At 53.0% G+C, this 17,412-nt stretch overlaps 6 protein-coding genes and 1 pseudogene across 6 annotated transcripts, besides 27 other annotated features; all 7 read left to right on the top strand.

Moving 5' to 3' along the window:
- Positions 1-572, top strand: Tc00.1047053508297.61 (choline ethanolamine kinase, putative; the record flags this gene model as incomplete). Its single annotated transcript, XM_803788.1, has 1 exon — positions 1-572. A coding segment is annotated over one exon (572 nt), but the record flags the coding sequence as incomplete, so codon positions are not given.
- Positions 1-3,536: a sequence feature (areas not merged during assembly with more than two copies in the genome that could not be assigned to a particular haplotype).
- Positions 845-3,535: a mobile genetic element.
- Positions 3,510-3,535: a microsatellite.
- Positions 3,537-4,749: a sequence feature (haploid, non-Esmeraldo-like haplotype).
- Positions 3,554-3,576: a sequence feature (AT_rich).
- Positions 3,668-3,696: a microsatellite.
- Positions 3,723-3,789: a sequence feature (CT-rich).
- Positions 3,916-3,953: a microsatellite.
- Positions 3,972-4,011: a microsatellite.
- Positions 4,277-4,304: a microsatellite.
- Positions 4,372-4,401: a sequence feature (AT_rich).
- Positions 4,421-4,445: a sequence feature (AT_rich).
- Positions 4,465-4,523: a sequence feature (A-rich).
- Positions 4,618-4,649: a microsatellite.
- Positions 4,679-4,722: a microsatellite.
- Positions 4,726-4,759: a microsatellite.
- Positions 4,750-9,480: a sequence feature (heterozygous, non-Esmeraldo-like haplotype).
- Tc00.1047053508297.50 (short chain dehydrogenase, putative) lies at positions 4,768-5,520 on the top strand (the record flags this gene model as incomplete). The annotated part of the gene is made up of 1 exon (XM_803787.1): positions 4,768-5,520. One exon carries the CDS (start codon positions 4,768-4,770, stop codon positions 5,518-5,520), a length of 753 nt encoding a protein of 250 aa, XP_808880.1.
- Positions 5,578-5,597: a microsatellite.
- Positions 5,606-5,656: a sequence feature (A-rich).
- Positions 5,938-5,958: a microsatellite.
- Tc00.1047053508297.41 (hypothetical protein, conserved) lies at positions 6,065-6,433 on the top strand (the record flags this gene model as incomplete). The annotated part of the gene is made up of 1 exon (XM_803789.1): positions 6,065-6,433. One exon carries the CDS (start codon positions 6,065-6,067, stop codon positions 6,431-6,433), a length of 369 nt encoding a protein of 122 aa, XP_808882.1.
- Positions 6,477-6,499: a microsatellite.
- Tc00.1047053508297.30 (hypothetical protein, conserved) lies at positions 6,750-9,200 on the top strand (the record flags this gene model as incomplete). The annotated part of the gene is made up of 1 exon (XM_803786.1): positions 6,750-9,200. One exon carries the CDS (start codon positions 6,750-6,752, stop codon positions 9,198-9,200), a length of 2,451 nt encoding a protein of 816 aa, XP_808879.1.
- Positions 9,481-10,085: a sequence feature (haploid, non-Esmeraldo-like haplotype).
- Positions 10,086-12,177: a sequence feature (areas not merged during assembly with more than two copies in the genome that could not be assigned to a particular haplotype).
- Positions 10,262-11,395, top strand: Tc00.1047053508297.20 (UDP-Gal or UDP-GlcNAc-dependent glycosyltransferase, putative; the record flags this gene model as incomplete). Its single annotated transcript, XM_803785.1, has 1 exon — positions 10,262-11,395. One exon carries the CDS (start codon positions 10,262-10,264, stop codon positions 11,393-11,395), a length of 1,134 nt encoding a protein of 377 aa, XP_808878.1.
- Positions 12,178-13,095: a sequence feature (heterozygous, Esmeraldo-like haplotype).
- Positions 12,572-13,984, top strand: Tc00.1047053508297.14 (annotated as a pseudogene).
- Positions 13,096-14,741: a sequence feature (areas not merged during assembly with more than two copies in the genome that could not be assigned to a particular haplotype).
- Positions 14,742-17,412: a sequence feature (heterozygous, non-Esmeraldo-like haplotype).
- Positions 14,914-14,935: a sequence feature (AT_rich).
- Positions 16,074-17,412, top strand: Tc00.1047053508297.7 (trans-sialidase, putative; the record flags this gene model as incomplete). Its single annotated transcript, XM_803790.1, has 1 exon — positions 16,074-17,412. A coding segment is annotated over one exon (1,339 nt), but the record flags the coding sequence as incomplete, so codon positions are not given.

Below are 17,412 nucleotides of genomic sequence, written 5' to 3'. Positions count from 1 at the left end.
GTCGCGGGTACCTTTTCATTGACTTTGAGTACACGGATGCGAACTACCGCTGCTTTGACCTTGGCAACACGCTGTGCGAGCTGGACTACGACTACACGCGTGGCACGGAGGCGGGTGGTCGCGGGTTCATCAAGTTTCTGAGCGTGTTCCCGCCCGCGGCGAAGGCGGATGCGTGGCGCGGGCTTGGGGAGGAGTACCCGCGGCTGCCGGAGCTGATCGTTGACGCCTGGCGGCGGGGCGACGTTGACGGGGAGGCGGGGGACGTTGGCACTGCCGCGTTGCAGGCTGTGCGGAGGTACTTTGCGACGAGCAGCGGGGTGCCGGTGAGTGAGGTGTCGGTAAGCGAGGCGCATTTGGTGGAGCTGCTGCTCGGCATGCTGGCGTCGCACCTCCACTGGACGCTGTGGGCAATCGTGATGGGCTGCGTGCCCGACGAGTGTGCCGACTGCGCAGTGGACACGGAGGCATTTGCTCGTGGGGGCAGCGGTCTGGACTACGTGTGCTACGGTGAGTGCCGGCTGCGGGAGTACATGGCACTTCGCCACTGGCTTGTTAGCAACGCATTTATTTAGGTGGCTCTGCGTGTTTGTGTATTTGTGTGTTTAGTTTAGGAGAATTGGTTACATTGGCGGTATAATGTCGTGTGCATTTGAGGGGTCAACGGAGTGAACTCTGCGAGGGAATTCTGTTGTACTTCCATTCACGTTGATAATACACTTGATACATTCTTGGCCGGTATATATATATATATTTAGCTTCTTGTTGTTCTTTGGTTGTGTGGGAGTTGGCATTGTTTTTACTGACGGGGATTTGAATGACGACAGTTACTGTGACTTGTACTTTTCGATGCAGCTGGCACACCTGATACACGAAGTGGAGCATAATAGAAATCACTATTTCCAAGTGAACCTTCCCAAGAAGAGCGGTATTGGCAATCAACTCCACTACAGACCCCATCGGACCCTGCTGGTGCTGGTTGATTTCAGCAAGGCCTTTGACTCCATAGATCATCGAGTCCTCAGTCGCTTGCTGGCTAATATTCCGGGGGTGAATTGTAGAGGGTGGCTTAGAAACTTTCTATGTGGTCGCTACGCGAAGACACGAGTTGGTCACAGACACAGCGATCGGCGTCCCATGCTGCGAGGAGTTCCTCAGGGGTCCGTGCTGGGACCGTATTTGTTCCCCCTTTACGCGCACCCACTTCTCAGTCTGCTGAACAGCTTTGCGGGTGTCACAGCCGACATGTATGCGGACGACCTCTCTATTATCGTTAAGGGGCAGTCCCGGGAAGACGCCATTCCCACTGCCAACATGGTTCTTCAAAAGCTGCATGCGTGGAGTCAGGAAAATGGCCTGGCCATTAACCCGTCAAAGTGTGAAGCTGCTTGGTTCACGCTCTCCACGCACACGGAGTCAGATTATGATCGTGAAGGAAGGTGGCCGCTGGTAGTGGCTGCATGTCAAATCCCAGTCATGACCATGGGGGCATCGCGAACTACGAAGCTTCTTGGCATGGATCTCGATCCACGACTGACGCTAAATGTGGCGGCCACCAAGCAACGCGCTGCCACTTCGCAACGGATATCGCAGCTACGCTGCATAGCGCACAAAGAGGCGGGGGCATCTCCACATGACCGACGCACGTTCGTCATTGGATACGGTGCCTCCAAATTACGCTATGGCAGCGAGCTCATATGGGCAGTAGCGACGGATTCAGCGAAGAATGAGATGCAGAAGACATACGCAACCCTGGCACGCAATGTCAGCGGAGTTCCGAGCACTGTCGACCCGGAATCCGCACTACTGGAGGCTAATATGCCGCCGCTCCACGTCCTTTGCCTGCGCGCGCGGCTCTCAATATTTGAGAACACACGCGCATGTCAGATGGACTGGATGCGGAGACCCCCGCCTGAGCCACCGCCTCGCGCTGGTTTCCGCATCTCGCCATTATCTCGGGACGAGCTATATGCCTTCGTAGACGCATACACAAAGGACTATGGCATCACCGAGAGCTCACCACGCGAAGAGCGGTTCTTTCGCAGCTCCATTCCTCCCTGGTTTGCGGCCTCCGCTCACCGGGTCACCATCGGTGTGGAACTTCCGATAGACCACTCAATCACCGACGAGGAAGAGCTGATACGGGAAAAGCGCAGAGTCAGCGAAGAGTCTCTGGCGCTGCACAGCCATCGTTCGTGGATACTTGCGACGGATGGCGGTGTCGACGTTCCCAAGTCAGCAGGGGTTGGAATACTGCTTTCATCCCTCAACTCATCGGAGATAATAGAAAAGGCCAGTATAAACTGCGGTGCACGCCTATGCAGCTACAGGACGGAATCCCGTGCGCTGCTTCTAGCCCTGGAGAAGCTGATGATTCCTCGTATCCGACACAGGCGTAAAACCCTGCTTGTGGTTACGGACAGTCAGTCTCTTCTAGCGGCTCTAAACAAGGGCCCGCTCAGTCAGACCGACTGGACGGAGGATCAGATCCGGCAGCGTCTCTTGAAACTGACGTGTGCTGGCTGGTCCGTGCACCTGCAGTTTTGTTGCGGACATTGCGGAGTACATGCTAACGAGCCTGCAGATCAGTATGCGACGCAGACTATGGAAAGTGGACAATACACGGAGCACGGAATCGCACCTTTATGGCATACGGATCTGCTGACATGTTTTACTGCCCAGCTCACCAACAAGTGGCGTGGTACCATTCGTCAAGACACTCATCGCTACTTGCTTTGCGGCACGAGGCCATCCGATCTCAGCGGTAAGGACCTGATCACTCAGGAAGTTCTACACCGTCAGGAACTGGTTCGCCTCGCAAGGGCAAGGTGCGGGGGATCTGAGCTCTGGGGCCGACTATACTGGGCTGTGAGAGATTGCACGAACCAATGCCGATTCTGCAACATCTCACCGGAACAGTCTGCATATATGCGCTCTAACAACGATCCAACCGCACCGGGGACGGACACTGTTCCCCCGTCGGCGAGGGAGGAAGACGTCTCTCCAGTAAGGAGACGGACCCTCACACGCCGTCGGAAGGAGAAATGTCCGCACTGTGATTCCACATTGACGGGATTCTCGGGTCTCGTCAGTCACTGTCGGTCCTTTCATCCGGAACATCCCCCACCGCTTCCCGAGCTCAAATGTGATTTCTGTGACATGGTTTTCCCCACACGGAGAAGCACCGCACCGCACAGAAGTCGCTGCGCACACAACCCAGACGCCACACGACATCGAAACAGCAGTGCCAGGAGGCGATCTCTGCTGCCGCAGGATCAGCCAGCTTCCACAAGCACGCCAATTGGCCCGCAGGAAACCTTGCACCATCTGCTTCTAGAATGTCCAGGCACCTTGGCTGTGCGTCAACGGCTGGGCATTGAACAGGACCTTTGCCTCGGAAAGTTCTCTCAATGGCGGTTGCTTCATAGCAGGAAACTTTTGTCGTTGCTCGACCACCTCCTAGGCACTCAGATGGCATTTTGTATAGCTAGACGCGCTGGTAAGAGTAGGGGAAAAAAAAAAAAAAAATAAAAAAAAACTTGTACTTTTGTGATACTTATTTATTTATTTAATTTTTTTCTCTTTTAGTGTCTTGCGGTGAGATTTCTTTTTTACTGTTTAATTTCATTGTGGTAGAGGCACTTGCGTACGTATAATTCAATGCATAAGCATATATATATATATATATGTACATACATAGATGCATGCATGTATGCCTGCGGAACGGAGGGAGAGGGGGGTGAGAGAGAGAAGCGGGTGGAGGTGGTGGTGAGGAGGAGGAGGCGCAAGAAGTTATGAAAAGAAGAAGTGTTCATGTACCCATCTTTTTGTGTAAAGAGGGAGGGGATAAGGGAAAGGTAGGTGGGTGGGTGTTTTTTGTTCGCCGTGCAGAAATGTGACCTTTCTTATGTACAGGTGTTCTTTTTTTTTTTTTTTTTCTATTTTATTTTTATTTTCATCTCTCTTACCTGATAATATACATATGTATATATATGTATAATATATAATATATATTTTCTCTGTTGTCTGTTTGAACTTTAAAGGCTACGCAGAACTGTGAGCTTTTTTTTTTTTTTTTTTGTTGTTGTTGAGTGTGTGAGTTATGGCGGAGGCTGAATCGCATGCCTACGAGGAGATGTTGCGTGCGTACTGGAGCCGCCGTGAGTCTGTGCGGCGGGAAGAGGGCCGTCTTTATGAGCTGCAGCGCATCATACTCGCCCTGCACAATGTTGTGTGGAGGTGATCTACAGAGGATGAGGATGAACGGACACACACACACAGAGAGAGAGAGAGAGAGAGAGAGGGAGGGGTGTTGGATGGGTGCATACATGTACGTACACATATGACACGAACAGATTAAATACGAAAGAAAAGAAAAATAATAATAAAAAAGAAAAAATAATTGAATGAGACGTAATGACACATTATTATTATTATTTTTTTTTTTTGGGGGGTTGATTTGATGCATTTCTTTGACTTCTTTTATTTTTATTTTATTTAAATATTATTTTATCTTTTTATATTTTTGTCCTTGTGCCTATCTGCATGGCGTTACTATCAATTTGGGTTTTTTTTTTTTGTTTTCTTTTATCTCTGCACGAAATGTGTGTGTGTGTGCCTGAAAGAGAGAGAGAGAGGGAGAGAGAGGGAGACTGTTGCCTTTCTGCAGGCATTATCCACCTATATATATATATATTATAAGCATACATATAAATACATATATATTTATATTATTATTATTATTATTATTATTATTATTATTGGGCAGTGATGTCGTCGAAGCGTGTGGCGCTGGTGACAGGCGGGAATCGCGGCATTGGGTACGCGGCGGTGCGTCGCATGGCGCAACTTGGCTACTGCGTCCTGCTTGCTGCTCGTGATGTTCAACGTGGCGAGGCAGCAGCGGCGTCGCTTCGCGCGGACGACATGGACGTGCAATTTTTGCATCTTGTCATTACCGATGAGGATTCTGTTGCCACCGCGGCACGTGAGGTGGAGGCGCGGTACAAACGGCTGGATGCCCTCATCAACAACGCCGCTGTGATGGACTACGACAACCACATCACCCCGTTGAATGTGCCCCGCATGCGGGAGGAGTTTGAAGTGAATTTTTTTGCTGCCGTGATGGTCACCAATGCCTTTTTACCGCTGATGCTACGCACATCCGACGCCCCACGTATTGTTAATGTCAGCACACCCCTCGGTACCCACGAGACGGTGGAGCATCCGCACAACAGGTACGGCAGTCCACTCTTTACAAGTTACAAGTGCACAAAGGCGGCACTGAACATGTACACGCACAATCTTGCCTACTGGCTGCAGACGCAAGAGGAAAGCAGCGCCAAGGCGGCGAAGGTAAATGCAGCATATCCCGGGTATGTACGAACAGATATGTCGCGAAACCGTGCAGAGGCACCCATGGAACCAGATGAGGGGGCTGAGACTTTGGTTTATCTCGCCACACTACCGGCGGATGGGCCTACCGGTGGCTTTTTTCACAAGAAGGAGCCGCTTGCATGGTGAGGGGAGAAGCCATTTTGGCTTCAATGATCTCCTGTAGAGGACCCATGATGCATCATGATATATATATATATATATATGAGGATGATTTATTCTTTTTCTTCTTCTTCATTTTTGTTAAATTTTTATTTTTATTTTTGACTTGTGAGGGAGGGGGAATATTTTGAGGGCTTTGTGCTCCGTCATTTTTCTTTTCTTTTCTTTTTCTGTTTATTACGGTCCGTGTCGCTCTTTGTGTTGGTGCCAGTTATTTATGGAAATGGAGTTGTTTGTATTGTTGGTGGCAGCGTCTGAATGAACGACATTTGTATTGCCTTTGTAGAACATTTTGCCTCTTGTCATTCATAAGAGTGAATGACATGTGTTTGTATGTACATGAGTGTATGTGTGTAATGGCTTGGGCTTTTGATGATGATGATGATTATTATTATTATTATTATTTGTTTCTGCAGGGCTTCTCTCTCTCTTTTTTTTTTTTTTTGTGTGTGTGTGTGTCTCTCCCTTTCACAGCACTTTGCGTGTGTTTCTCTGCGGCGGCGGCGGCGACATGTCGGGCGAGAAGACAGTTGTTGTGCATTCGAGCGTTTGTCCAGACGAGGAGGAACTCCCCAGCGCTGTCCAAACGCCGTCGTTGCATCCCGCCCAAACCTCCACCGTCTCCGTTGGGGCCGACGACGAAGACGAATTTGCCATCACGTACGTTGCGCAGAAGAGTGCGCCGGTGAACATCGCCAGCGCGCGATCGGCCCCGCAGAAGCGGCTTCGCAACAGCGCGGTGGAGCAGACGTCTGCCTCTCTTGACACGGACGCGATGGAATCCAAGCCAGACGACACGGACCATCCCCACGACCGCGCAGAGTACATGCGTTGGCAGGCACGGGATGCCGCACGGCCAAAGAAGTTGCTGCTACAATGAGTGTTGCGCATAACTTTTTCTGTTGACTTCCATCCGTCTGTGGTTTTTTTTTTTTTTTCTTTTTTTCCCGCACGGACACGCCTTCTGTTCCTCGCTTTTTTTTTTTTTTTTTCTTTGTTCTGCATGTAACTGCGTAGATTGTTATTGTTTCTGCGACCGCTGCTTTCCTTGAGGGGAGAGGTGGGGTGGGTGCTACACGGTAGAGGCTGCATTTGGAATTAATGTGTTTGTTGTATTCCCCCCTCCATATGTTTATTATTGTTTCCATTCCTTTTTGTCTTTACACGTAGCAGGGAGACATCTCTTGTGCCAATTCATGTCTTGGCCGACGTGGGTGTTAAATGAAACAAATCGAAAGATCCAGCAACGCATAGACCACATTGCATATGAGTTACAGAATAAATTTTCGGATATTGAGTTGGAACGGGAGGCCGTCGCCGTGCTGCAGAGGAACTTGGCGCAGGTGAAGCAACATGTCCTTTCGAGAACGAAGGCCGCCGTCGAAGATCAAAAGCGCCTGCAGAGGGACGATGATGCGCTGCAGATTCTGCAGCGGGAGGAGTCCCACAGCCGTGCCGATCTTCATGCGTTGAAGAGTCGTCAAAAGGAGGTCCAGGAGTTGCTGCAGGGAGTGTCACGTGCGGTGCAGGCCAAGGCGAAGGCTCTTGAGAAGGAGCATGTCATATCGGAGGTGCTGGAGCAGACAGCGCTGGAACTTTCTGCCGCTTCTGCATCGCAAAAAAATGCTCATGAGGCTCAGCGGGATTTGGAGCGGCAGCGCCACCGCTTGGAGCGGGTGCAGGCATCATTGACAGGAGCCCACAATTCTCTTCGCATGTCACAGAGCGCGCTGCAGCGGGGGGAGGAGGAGTTTGCGCAGGTGCAGGGGGAGCTGCGGGCCCTCCGGCTGAATATTGTGAGGGGCAAACAAGACAAAACAGAGTCGTGGCTGGCGGTGTCACGCGTGCAGGAGGCGATAACGGTGTGTGAGACACAAACTGCGGCGAACACGGAGGCGTACGCCAGCGGGGAACAAACCCTGGCGGCCCGTCGGGCTCTTCTTGATCAGCTGCAGAAGAAGCATCAGGAGCTTTTGGCGCAGCAGCAGACGATCTCCAAGAGCATCGATGTCCACAGAAGAAATCAGCACGCCTTGCTTGCCCGTCTTCACGCTTCCACGAGCGAAGCACAAGAGCAGGAGAACGCAACGGCTGCGACGCAAAGACAACTAGCGGCCCAGCGAGATGTGCGGCAGCAGGCGCTGCTTTCGTACCGCAACACGCTTGCGCTTTGGGATGGGCGTAACGCACAACTGCAGGAGTTGCTTTTGCGCTCAAGGGAGCTTGAGTGTCTTTGCAAGGAGACACGAGTGGGCGGCGGTGTGCAGTCGACACGCGCCTTTGAGGATACACGTGCCTCACTGCAGCGGGGCCTCCAGCAACTGGATGATCGAATCGTGCGAATTCGTGCGGCGACTTTGTCGTGTCTTTCAGATCTTCAGCAGGAAGGCCGATTTGCCGAGGAGATAAATTACGACGTCACCAAAACAAGAGAGGCTTTGGCTGCCGCAGAAAATGAACTTGCGGCACGGCGGCAATCTCGTGACATGTGTCAAACCCACCTTGACGCTCTGGAGGCACGATTATCATCCATGAAGTTGAAGCTGGAGCAAGCACGGGATTTGGTGCGGGAGAAGGATCGGCATGAGCAGACAGTCTTGGAGGGTGTTTTGCAGGAGCTGCAGGCCCAACTCCATCGCTTGACGCACCGCGGCCTTGCGCTTCGGCGGGAAATCACACCGCTGCAGTGCGCCTTAAACGCCCATACCAGAAGTGCGGACGACACAAAAGAGAAAATTGCCGCCCTCACGGAAGTGGTGCTTCAGCGAAGGGCGGAACTTCGTGCAATCGAGTCTGACGCTGTGCGTCTGGCGAAGGAAAAGGAAACGGCTCTTTTACACCACTCGAGGGCGACGTTGGAGTTGCGGTCCGTCCGTCGTGTCGCCGAATCACATGTGGAGTGGATGCGTGGGTCCGCGACTCTCGAGGACATCCTCCGCGGACAGGCGCTAGTACTGGAGGAGACGGTTCTTGCAGACATAAAGAACGCCGTTGTGGAGCTTCATCTCGAGCAAAAGGCCCAAGCGGAGAAACAGGCGGAACTTCGACGATGCCAGGAGCAGTTGCAGCAATTGAAGGGTCGTTACCAGAATGTCATGGAGTCGATGAGCCGAAGAATGGTTGCGGCGGGCGGGATGCAGGAGGGGGAACCGCACGCACCATCCATCACATCTTCACCAGAGACACTGCAGGCTCGTTGTATTCTTCAATCGTCGTCCGATCGCGAGCGGTTAAGGGAGCGGGGGAACTTTCTTGATGGGCGTATCGTCTTTCTTGAGCACGAGACAAAAACGCTACGGAAGATGCTCCACGCCTTGCGGGCAGGCAGAGGAGGGAGGCAGAGCAGCGCATCAGGACCCATGGCGCATCCCAAGACGGAGGGGGAACTGCTTCGATTGCGCGAGGGCGTGAGGGAGACTCGTCGCAGCGTGGAGATAGAGTTACAATGTGTGGTGGAAGTGCTGCGAACGTTGCAATCACGCAAGCGGGACCTCAGCCGTCGCCTCAAAGACGTTGCCAGACGGTTGACTGAACTGCAGGCCATTAAGCGTAACCGCGAGTCGGTGGTGCGACGCTTAAAGACTCAAATAAAGCGGTCTCAGCCAAATTTGAAGCAACGGTCTTCACTCATCTACACTCAACAGTAAAATTGCTGCAGATGGTGGTGCTGCAGACGGGACGGTAACATGTGCATTCCCCCACTTACCCCACTCAACACCCCACCATACAGACACAGACCTTATGGTGTTACAACTGTGAGACTCAGTCATACGCGGCTGGTCCGGTGTGTGTGTGTGTGTTTTGCGCCAATGACAACAATTCCATGAAGGAAACATTACCGGCTATTGGCTTTTCCCCCATTGGGTGATACGGGTGCGTGTGTGTAATGGACCCTGGCGTACCACGATGATGTTTCCGGCATTGCCAGGAGAGTGCGCAGGTGGCAACCACATCATCCTGTTTACACGATGCGGAAGAGATTTCCTTTTTTTTTTGAACATGCCATTCCCATGCGTGAACTCGAGGAAACAACTGGATGAGAGTATGCGCGCAAGTGTGTGGGAGAAGAAAAAAGGGAGGTGAGACAGTCCACTGGAAGGCAAAAATTTTTGCGGCCCTCAATGGCTGCCGTAATCCTCATCACCAGGCCCTTCTTCTTCTTCTTCAGCAGCAGCAGCACCAGCAGTAATATTTGCTCTTTTTCCTTTTGTTTTTGTTTCATTCCAAAAACAAATCAGAAATACCAAAAATAAAGAAGAAAAAGGAGATAGACGGAGAGAAGCAACGGAGTAGTGCTCACATGCTTGTGGCGGCCATAAGTCTCACACTGGGCAGCGGTACCCTGGTCGGGGTGGCGCTGCCAAATTACGCCCCGTTGATTTTATAGCTAACTGCAACATCGTGGTGCCAGGGCCGGTTGCCCTGTATTATCCAGGGAAGCCAGGAGCCAGCAATGCTTCCCTCATGGGATTGTTGTTGCTGACGCAGGGCTGACGGCATCGACCAGCGCCCGGACCGGCCGCGTACTACTGGGGCACACAGTTGTAACACCACGAGGTCTGGGGGCAGGTGTTGCCGTGCCGTCTGCGGTCCATCGGATTTGTTTGAGAAAACACGAGAAAAAACATAATAATGATAAATTCCCCTACGCCCTTACACGCTCTCCGCCCCTTTTTCTTTTGCCTAGACTCTCACAACAAAAGCGACCATGGCGAAGCCGAAACTGCTGACGCTGAGGCGTAAGCTGAAGCGAGTTGCCGTGCTGTTGATTCTCTTCATTGTGGCCACGACTGTTTTCTCTCTGAGGTTTGACACCGCTGCCGATGATGACGCGCCGGAGCCAAACAACCCCCGCCATTCGCGAGCCGCTGCAGTGGACGACGTAGCACTTGCTTACATCCCACGCAGTGTTGTGGATACGTGGAGCCGGCGGGAGTACCTGATTGTGCTGGGCATTCTCTCCCCGGACGAAGAAGTGAGGCGAAGACGACGCAAACTGCAGCGGTCGACGTGCTGGCGGTTCCCCGGAGTGGCGACGAGGGCGAACGACTTCACCGGTGCGATGCTCGTGCTGTACGTTATTGGGCGACACCCGTCGCACGGCTACGACTACTCTGCCGCGCTGCTGGAGGAGGCGGCGCAGTGGAACGACGTGGTTGCGCTGCCAATGAACGAGGGCCTCGTGTCTCCAGGAAAAATAGCGGGCGTTGGTGGAGAAATTGGGACTGAGGCGGAGATTGGTATGAGCCAAAAGGTGTACATGTGGTTTGACCTTGCGCTCCGTCTGTTTCCGACCGCGAGTTACATTGCGAAGGGCGATGACGACATGTTTCTCCGTGTGCCGCTGTTCGTTGCTCACCTACGCCTTCTGCCGCGCCGAGGGGTCTACATGGGCGCTCATGTTGGAAGAGGATTTCAGGTGAATAAACGCATAGTGGGCGTGTCGTTTATGGTTGGCTGGTGCTACACTTTGTCGAGGGATGTGGCGGAGGCGTTGGTGTCGTACAAGCCTCTGAGGCGCCTGGCGCACCTGCCGTACAGTAAGGAGCGTCAGGAGGAGTTTTTATCAATTGGTATGGGTCAGGAGGACATGATGGTTGGGTTTGTGTTGGTGAATGAGGTGCAGTACAAGCCGTTGATATACGTCAAGGTGCTGCCCTGTCACTTTTACAACATCCGCGATGACTCTGGGGAATCCCATGTGGTGCCGACCTCGATTTGTGTCCATCACTTACGGGAGGAAGAATACACTGCGCTCATGGCGCGCTTCGGCAACGACACATCGCCTGTTGCCCGTGTGGAACGGGTCTCAGAAGACGTGATATACCCCTGTTGCGATTGACAAATGAAAGAAATGAATGTTTTTCTGTGCGTGTTGAATCTTAAGGTATTGCTTGATTGGTTGCTGCATCCCGGTTTGTGCCCTATGTGCTCTGTGGCCTAACGACGTGGAATGTGTCATTGACCGCTCAGCGTCCCCGTGGAGCGTTCCACTCCCTGCCCTCGACCCGTTGGCGGGAGGAGGGGGTGGAGCCATTGGGCGCCCGCTGCGTTGTGCCGCGGGTGTGCTTCTGCTGGGGGCATGTGATGAGGATGTGCGTGTTTGGGCCGGGCTGCCAATGAACGATGTATGTAGGTTTTTCCCCTATCCTGTAGTTTTGTTAATTGTGCGATTGGGACATGGAGTGGATTCAGTTTTTTTTTTTGTGTGCGTTGCTTGTTTCGTCCTTTTCACTCCAGAGCCCTCACTTTTTGGTGGGTGGTTGCAGTTGGGAGCGGTTGGGGACGTATTTTCGTGTGTGTTCGTGTGATGTCTTTGTTAACGGAGCGTCCCACGGTGCGACTGCTGCCAGTGCTGGTGGTGTGGCTCCCGGTGTGGGGAGAGTGCGTGCCGTGACGCCCTCCCCGCCGCTGGTGTACCCAGAGGGCGGGGCAACGCCACTGGCCCACGGCCCCTGCTTGCTGACGACGCGGCTTTCCTTTTTTTTTCTCCTTCTTTTGTTCCTCTGTAGCAGTGTGCGCAGGATAGGGGCGGTGCGGCCGTGCTTGCGACGTGTGCGGAGCGGCGCTGTGCGGGCTGGGCGACGGCTGTGCGTCGATGGCGCGTGCCGCGGTGGGGACGATTGCGAGCTGGTGTCGAGTCCACCGACTGGAGGGAGAAGGAGCTGCTGCGCGGGCGGACGGGGATCAGACGACGGGTGGACTGTCTGGTGGGCGGCGGGCCTGCGGTGGCTCCCTGCGTCGTGCGGGACGCTGCTGGTCCCATCTGAGAGAAGTGCGCGCCGCTTCTTGCGGCGACGGTGTGTGCGGCGTGCTGTGCGGCGCACCGGTTGTTTGTGGACGACACCTTGGCTTGGCGCGTGTTCTTGCGGAGGGCATTGTTGGTGGTGGATGCCAGCAGGAGCTGTGCGTACTGGCAATGCCGGCTACTTCATCGTGGTGCCAGGGCCGGTTGCCCTGTATTATCCGGGGAAGCCAGGAGCCAGCAATGCTTCCCTCATGGGATTGTTGTTGCTGACGCAGGGCTGACGGCATTGACCAGCGCCCGGACCGGCCGCGTACTACTGGGGCACACAGTTGTAACACCACGAGGTCTGGGGGCAGGTGTTGCCGTGCCGTCTGCTGTCCATCGGATTTGTTTGAGAAAGCACGAAAAGAAAGAGAAACATATTGTGTACGCGTCCTTCGGGCGTGAGACAGGCTTTTATGGGTGGTTGTTTTTTAATTATTTTGTGTTTGGCGATTCACATATTGGAAGCTAATACAGCGTCCAGAAGGGTTTTATCATTGCAGTAATTATTGAAAGGCGGAGTGCACTTCTTACCACGCCGGCGTATTGGGACGAAAACACGAAGCAAAAGGTTGCGTGCATGGTTTTCAACCGACATGCAACGCGTTTATGATTTTGACTCTCAATATTTACTGCGGGTGGTGACGTTATCTCCAGTGTCCGGCTTTATGGCGTTGGCAACGAATTTATTTCACTGTTCGAAAGGAGGTCTGATGGAGTGTCATACATTCTTGCTTCTGTGCGCCTGACTGAGCAGATGAACTGGATAATGGATGTGGAGAGGAGCCGGAAGGAAGTGGACACCGCCCTACGGACCTGCAGGCCCAATGGCAAGGTTGATCTGCGTACAAAAGGTGTGCGTAATTGTCCTGCTTCCAATGAGGGGCTTGTTGGCTGTTTGGTAACGTAACCGGTACCGAGCGGAGGGACGAGTACCTCTGCGTGAACGCAACCGTTCATGGGGCATTGACAGGCGCGGAGCGGGGTGTGACGCTCGAATTCGCTGGGGCAGGAACTGAGTGGCTTGTTGGCAAACTGGCGCATAATCAGTTGTGTAAATTTGTGAACAGCATTTCCACTCTTTTGGCGACAGCGAATATCCACGGTGTGTCAAAGGAGGGCAGCAGTACTGTGCTCTTGGGCCTCTCGTAAACGAAGGACAGGAGGTGTGAGGTAACATTGAACGGTAAGAGGTCCGGCGTTGTTAGACGATGATGGTCGGTAATTTGGGAACATCAAGCAGAAGGTAACAGGGTGGCCGTGAGGGAAATGTGTGTAAACGACGAATGGTATGTGTACGTGTTGGTCGGAAGACTATTTGCGAAGAGGTCTATTCTGGCTTTTTCCCCAATTCGAGTAGGAACTCACACGCCTCCACATTGGTGGGGAACAGCGGGATGACGGGAGAGAGCAGTCCTTTGACGGTGCACAACGTTTTTTTTTTTGTACATCCGCGAACTGGCGGAGAAAGACATCGAGAGACTCATAGCCAGCAACGTCACGCTTCCAACACCACCTGCTGCTGGCAAATCCACCCACAGAGTTGGAGGGTCAGACGGTATCCGGCGGTGCTGTGAGGGCCACTTCCGAGCGGAACGTTTGAGGCAAATTTTCGTTAACGATATGTGGGCGGGTGCATAAATGTGTATCCATCCGCGGTTACAAGGTCTGCTTCTCAGGCAGGAAGGCACAAGGGGCACTGTTTCTGGGAATGCCTCCACCCAGGATACGGTAAATCCACCATCACTTTATGCACCCAAATTCCCCAATACCTGCAGAGGAACAACTGCGAACCGACGAAGACGAATCAGCAGACAAAAAATGCACGAACACCGCCTGCAACGGCAATGAAAAGCGATGGACTCATTGACGCTGGACTACCCTGTGGGGATCATATCTCTTCCACGACGAAAGATGAAAAGAAGGGAAAGGGAAGGTGGTGGCGAAAGAAGGAGCCGACTGGTGATGGTGAATCGAGGTCGCCGCAGCACGAGGCCACTGTGCGCCAACTGCGGCAAGGCAACCCGCTTACGGCTGAGAGTGAAGATGTGCCGTTCCATGTACCTGAGACCAGCAGTGAAAAACGCACGACTGACCTCAAAAGAAGAAGACGCTGCTCGCGAGGCAACAGTGGGTTCAGATACCAGTCCTGCTCCACACAATGGCGCCGAACGGAATTCCACGAGGGACATCCCCAAGAATTCCTAGTCTGGTGCAGCTGAAATTCCTCTTGGAAACGATAAGGAGGGGCGCCACAGGGAGTTGACACTGCACCGACTAATAAAAGCACCAAATTTGAAACAGATGCGATTTGCTGAACGCACAATGCAGCACCGTTTTCTGGCAACTGCAACGTTAATTTCTGGAACATTACTGGCTTGAGACTCCATGGAGGAGACGGTGACACCACCGTGCATGCGTGTGTGCCTCGCGTGTTACTGCTTTTCCTGCTGGGGTTATGGGGCATGACAGCCATCATTTGAATAAAAAGGGAGGGGTGAATTTGCGAGGCCTCATGAAAAATGACAAATTTTTTTTCCCCGGAGCTATTCTGTGCACTTTGAGGAATCTTTTTTTTTATTTAAAAAATTTCTTGCGGGGTTGAGTTCTTTTTTTTCTCTTCAGAGTTTATTCTACAACAACGTGCCGCGACTTGTTTCCGTTTGTGCTGTGCTCCACTGCCACTTTGTGTTACCGTGTCCGGTTGAGTGTCCTTCTGCCGGCTGTGCTGCTGACATGCCCCCGTTTCCTCCTCTTTTCTTCCCTGCTATAGGCACCGATTGTCCGCAACGACGATTGTTTGTGTTCCCCTCTGCGATGGGACGGGAGCGACGGGGTGCCCGGCTCGGCTTTCTGCTTCTTCTGCAAAGGGAGGGGACGGTCTGCGGCGTGCCTCACTGTGGGTGTGCGGGGCACCATCCATTGCAGCCTGCTGTGCGGCATGATGCCAATCTGTGAGGACAGAGCCGTGGCCGACTGTGCCGTGCGCTTGGGTGCGCCCCGTTCTTCTCGTTGCGGCTGCCTGCGTGCTGTGCGCACGGCAGTTTCTTGCGGAGCAGCGTGGATGACGCTGCTTCTGCGTGCGCTGTGCGGCTGACTCCTTCTCCACGTTTCTTCACCCTCGCACGAGGGGCGTCGTCCGTCACCCGCCCGTGGGAGGCTGTCATGTGCGCGACCTTTCTTTCCTTCGTCCCCACACGCGTCTATTTGAGGGGTGCGGCTCCGAGTGCTCTTTTCGTCTGTTGTTTTATACATCCGTCGTCGTCACGGGGGCGGTGCCACAGGAGCGGCGGCGGAGCGGCTGCGCTGGAAGGTGCGAGTGTCGCCAGGGACAAACGACTGGCGGCGACGAGGCGTAAGTGCCCGGCAGAGCGGTTGGGTCCTGTTGCATCCGGTTGTTTGTTTTATTTGGCAGCGAAGTGCCCCGCTTTCTTTCCTGACGGGCGTGGGATTCGCTCGGTGTGTGTGTGCAGACAGTGCCATTGCTTCTTTTTTTTCTCCCGCTTTTTTGCACCTCCTCACCTTTCACACACACACACGAAGGAGGAAGGCGATCAAAAGCTAATTGCTACTGTGCACTTTGAAGGCACTGAACTGCACATCAACAACACTTCTACACATTTACATAGACTCACTTGTTGCTGCTGTCAAGGTACCCGACGCACACACAACCGTTGCCGTGTGACTGGATCCAGCGGAAGGAGGCGAGAGTGAACAACAACGACCCCAAATGTCCCGGCGTTTGCTTAATTCCGCGGCGCTGCTCCTTCTCTTTGTGTTGTTGTGCCGCGGCGTTGACGCCTCCGGGGGTGCGGGGGAGCAGATGGAGTCGAAAGAGGTTGAACTCTTTAGACCAGAGGAGGTAACCGTGCCCGCTGCAGGAGAAGAGAGAGAAACTCTTGATGATTATTCACGTGTCTTATCATTCCACTGTCATTCCCTCGTTGACGTGAACGGCGCGATGCTTGCACTTGCCATTGGTGTGTATGGCAGAAGTTATGACGACATGTATTATAAAATTTTGGCAAAACACAACTCGTACGGGGACGTCAGTAATTTTGAAAAAGACGTTACGTGGGCGGCAAAGCAGTGGACGCCGAAGACTGTGTTTGAGCAATTCGAAAAAGGTGGATACCGTACGTTTCTGTTTGGCCCCAAGGCTGTGGTGAAGGCGAACAAAACATTTCTTCTTTTGTCAAACGTTACCGACCGGTACAGTGTGTCTTTCCAGACTCCATATTTTTGGGACCTTGAGTTGTTTGTGGGTGACGTTACGGCGTCCACGGCGGTACCAGGGGGGAAAACAGTGTCGTGGGAGGGCCCACGGTCGTTGAAGTCCACGCTACTCACATTGATGGGGAAGTATTCATGGAATGTGTTGGAGGCCGCTCGTGGGACCAGAGGCATTGCAGTTGGGGGCACGACGGTTGTCTTCCCTCTTTTTGCAGTCAGCGAGAAGGCAGGAAAAGAGGAGAGAACCTGCACAGTCATCTACTCCGAGGACGATGGGGACACTTGGACATTTCCGGACGCCGCTGCGATTGCTAATGACTGTATGGATTTCACTCTCCTCGAGTGGCAGGGGAAACTTCTCATTGTCACCTCGGGTTCTGTTATTCCTCAGCTGCTCAGGGTGTACGAATCCGTTGACATGGGAAAGACATGGGCAAAGATGGTGGGGCCATTTCCACGCCAGTTGAGTCAATTAGGTTTGTTCCCCATGCACCCCAGTGGCACTGACATCATAACGGCAACCATTGGGAGCAAGAGTGTGCTGTTGTACACCCAGATGTTGTTCCAGTATGTTCCAGGAGATACAAAAGATGTACGCAGAGTAATGCACCTGTTCCTCTCTGATTTTGTTCACGCACATGACGTTGGACCAATATTTCCTGGTTCTTTTGATCCAAGCCCTTTCATCACCCTGCTGTACACAAAAGGCGAGTTGTTTGCTCTCCACGCGAAGTATGGTGAGTATGGAGCATCAGGCAGTCTTTTTTTCACGCGCCTCACGGAGCAGATGCGGCAAATCAATTCCCTGCTGCAAACTTGGGAAGCTGTGGATAACG

This window comes from Trypanosoma cruzi, genomic scaffold, assembly GCF_000209065.1.
Source record: "Trypanosoma cruzi strain CL Brener 1047053516763 genomic scaffold, whole genome shotgun sequence".
Lineage (NCBI taxonomy): Eukaryota > Euglenozoa > Kinetoplastea > Trypanosomatida > Trypanosomatidae > Trypanosoma > Trypanosoma cruzi.
This window is presented reverse-complemented; position numbering and strand designations above follow the sequence as displayed.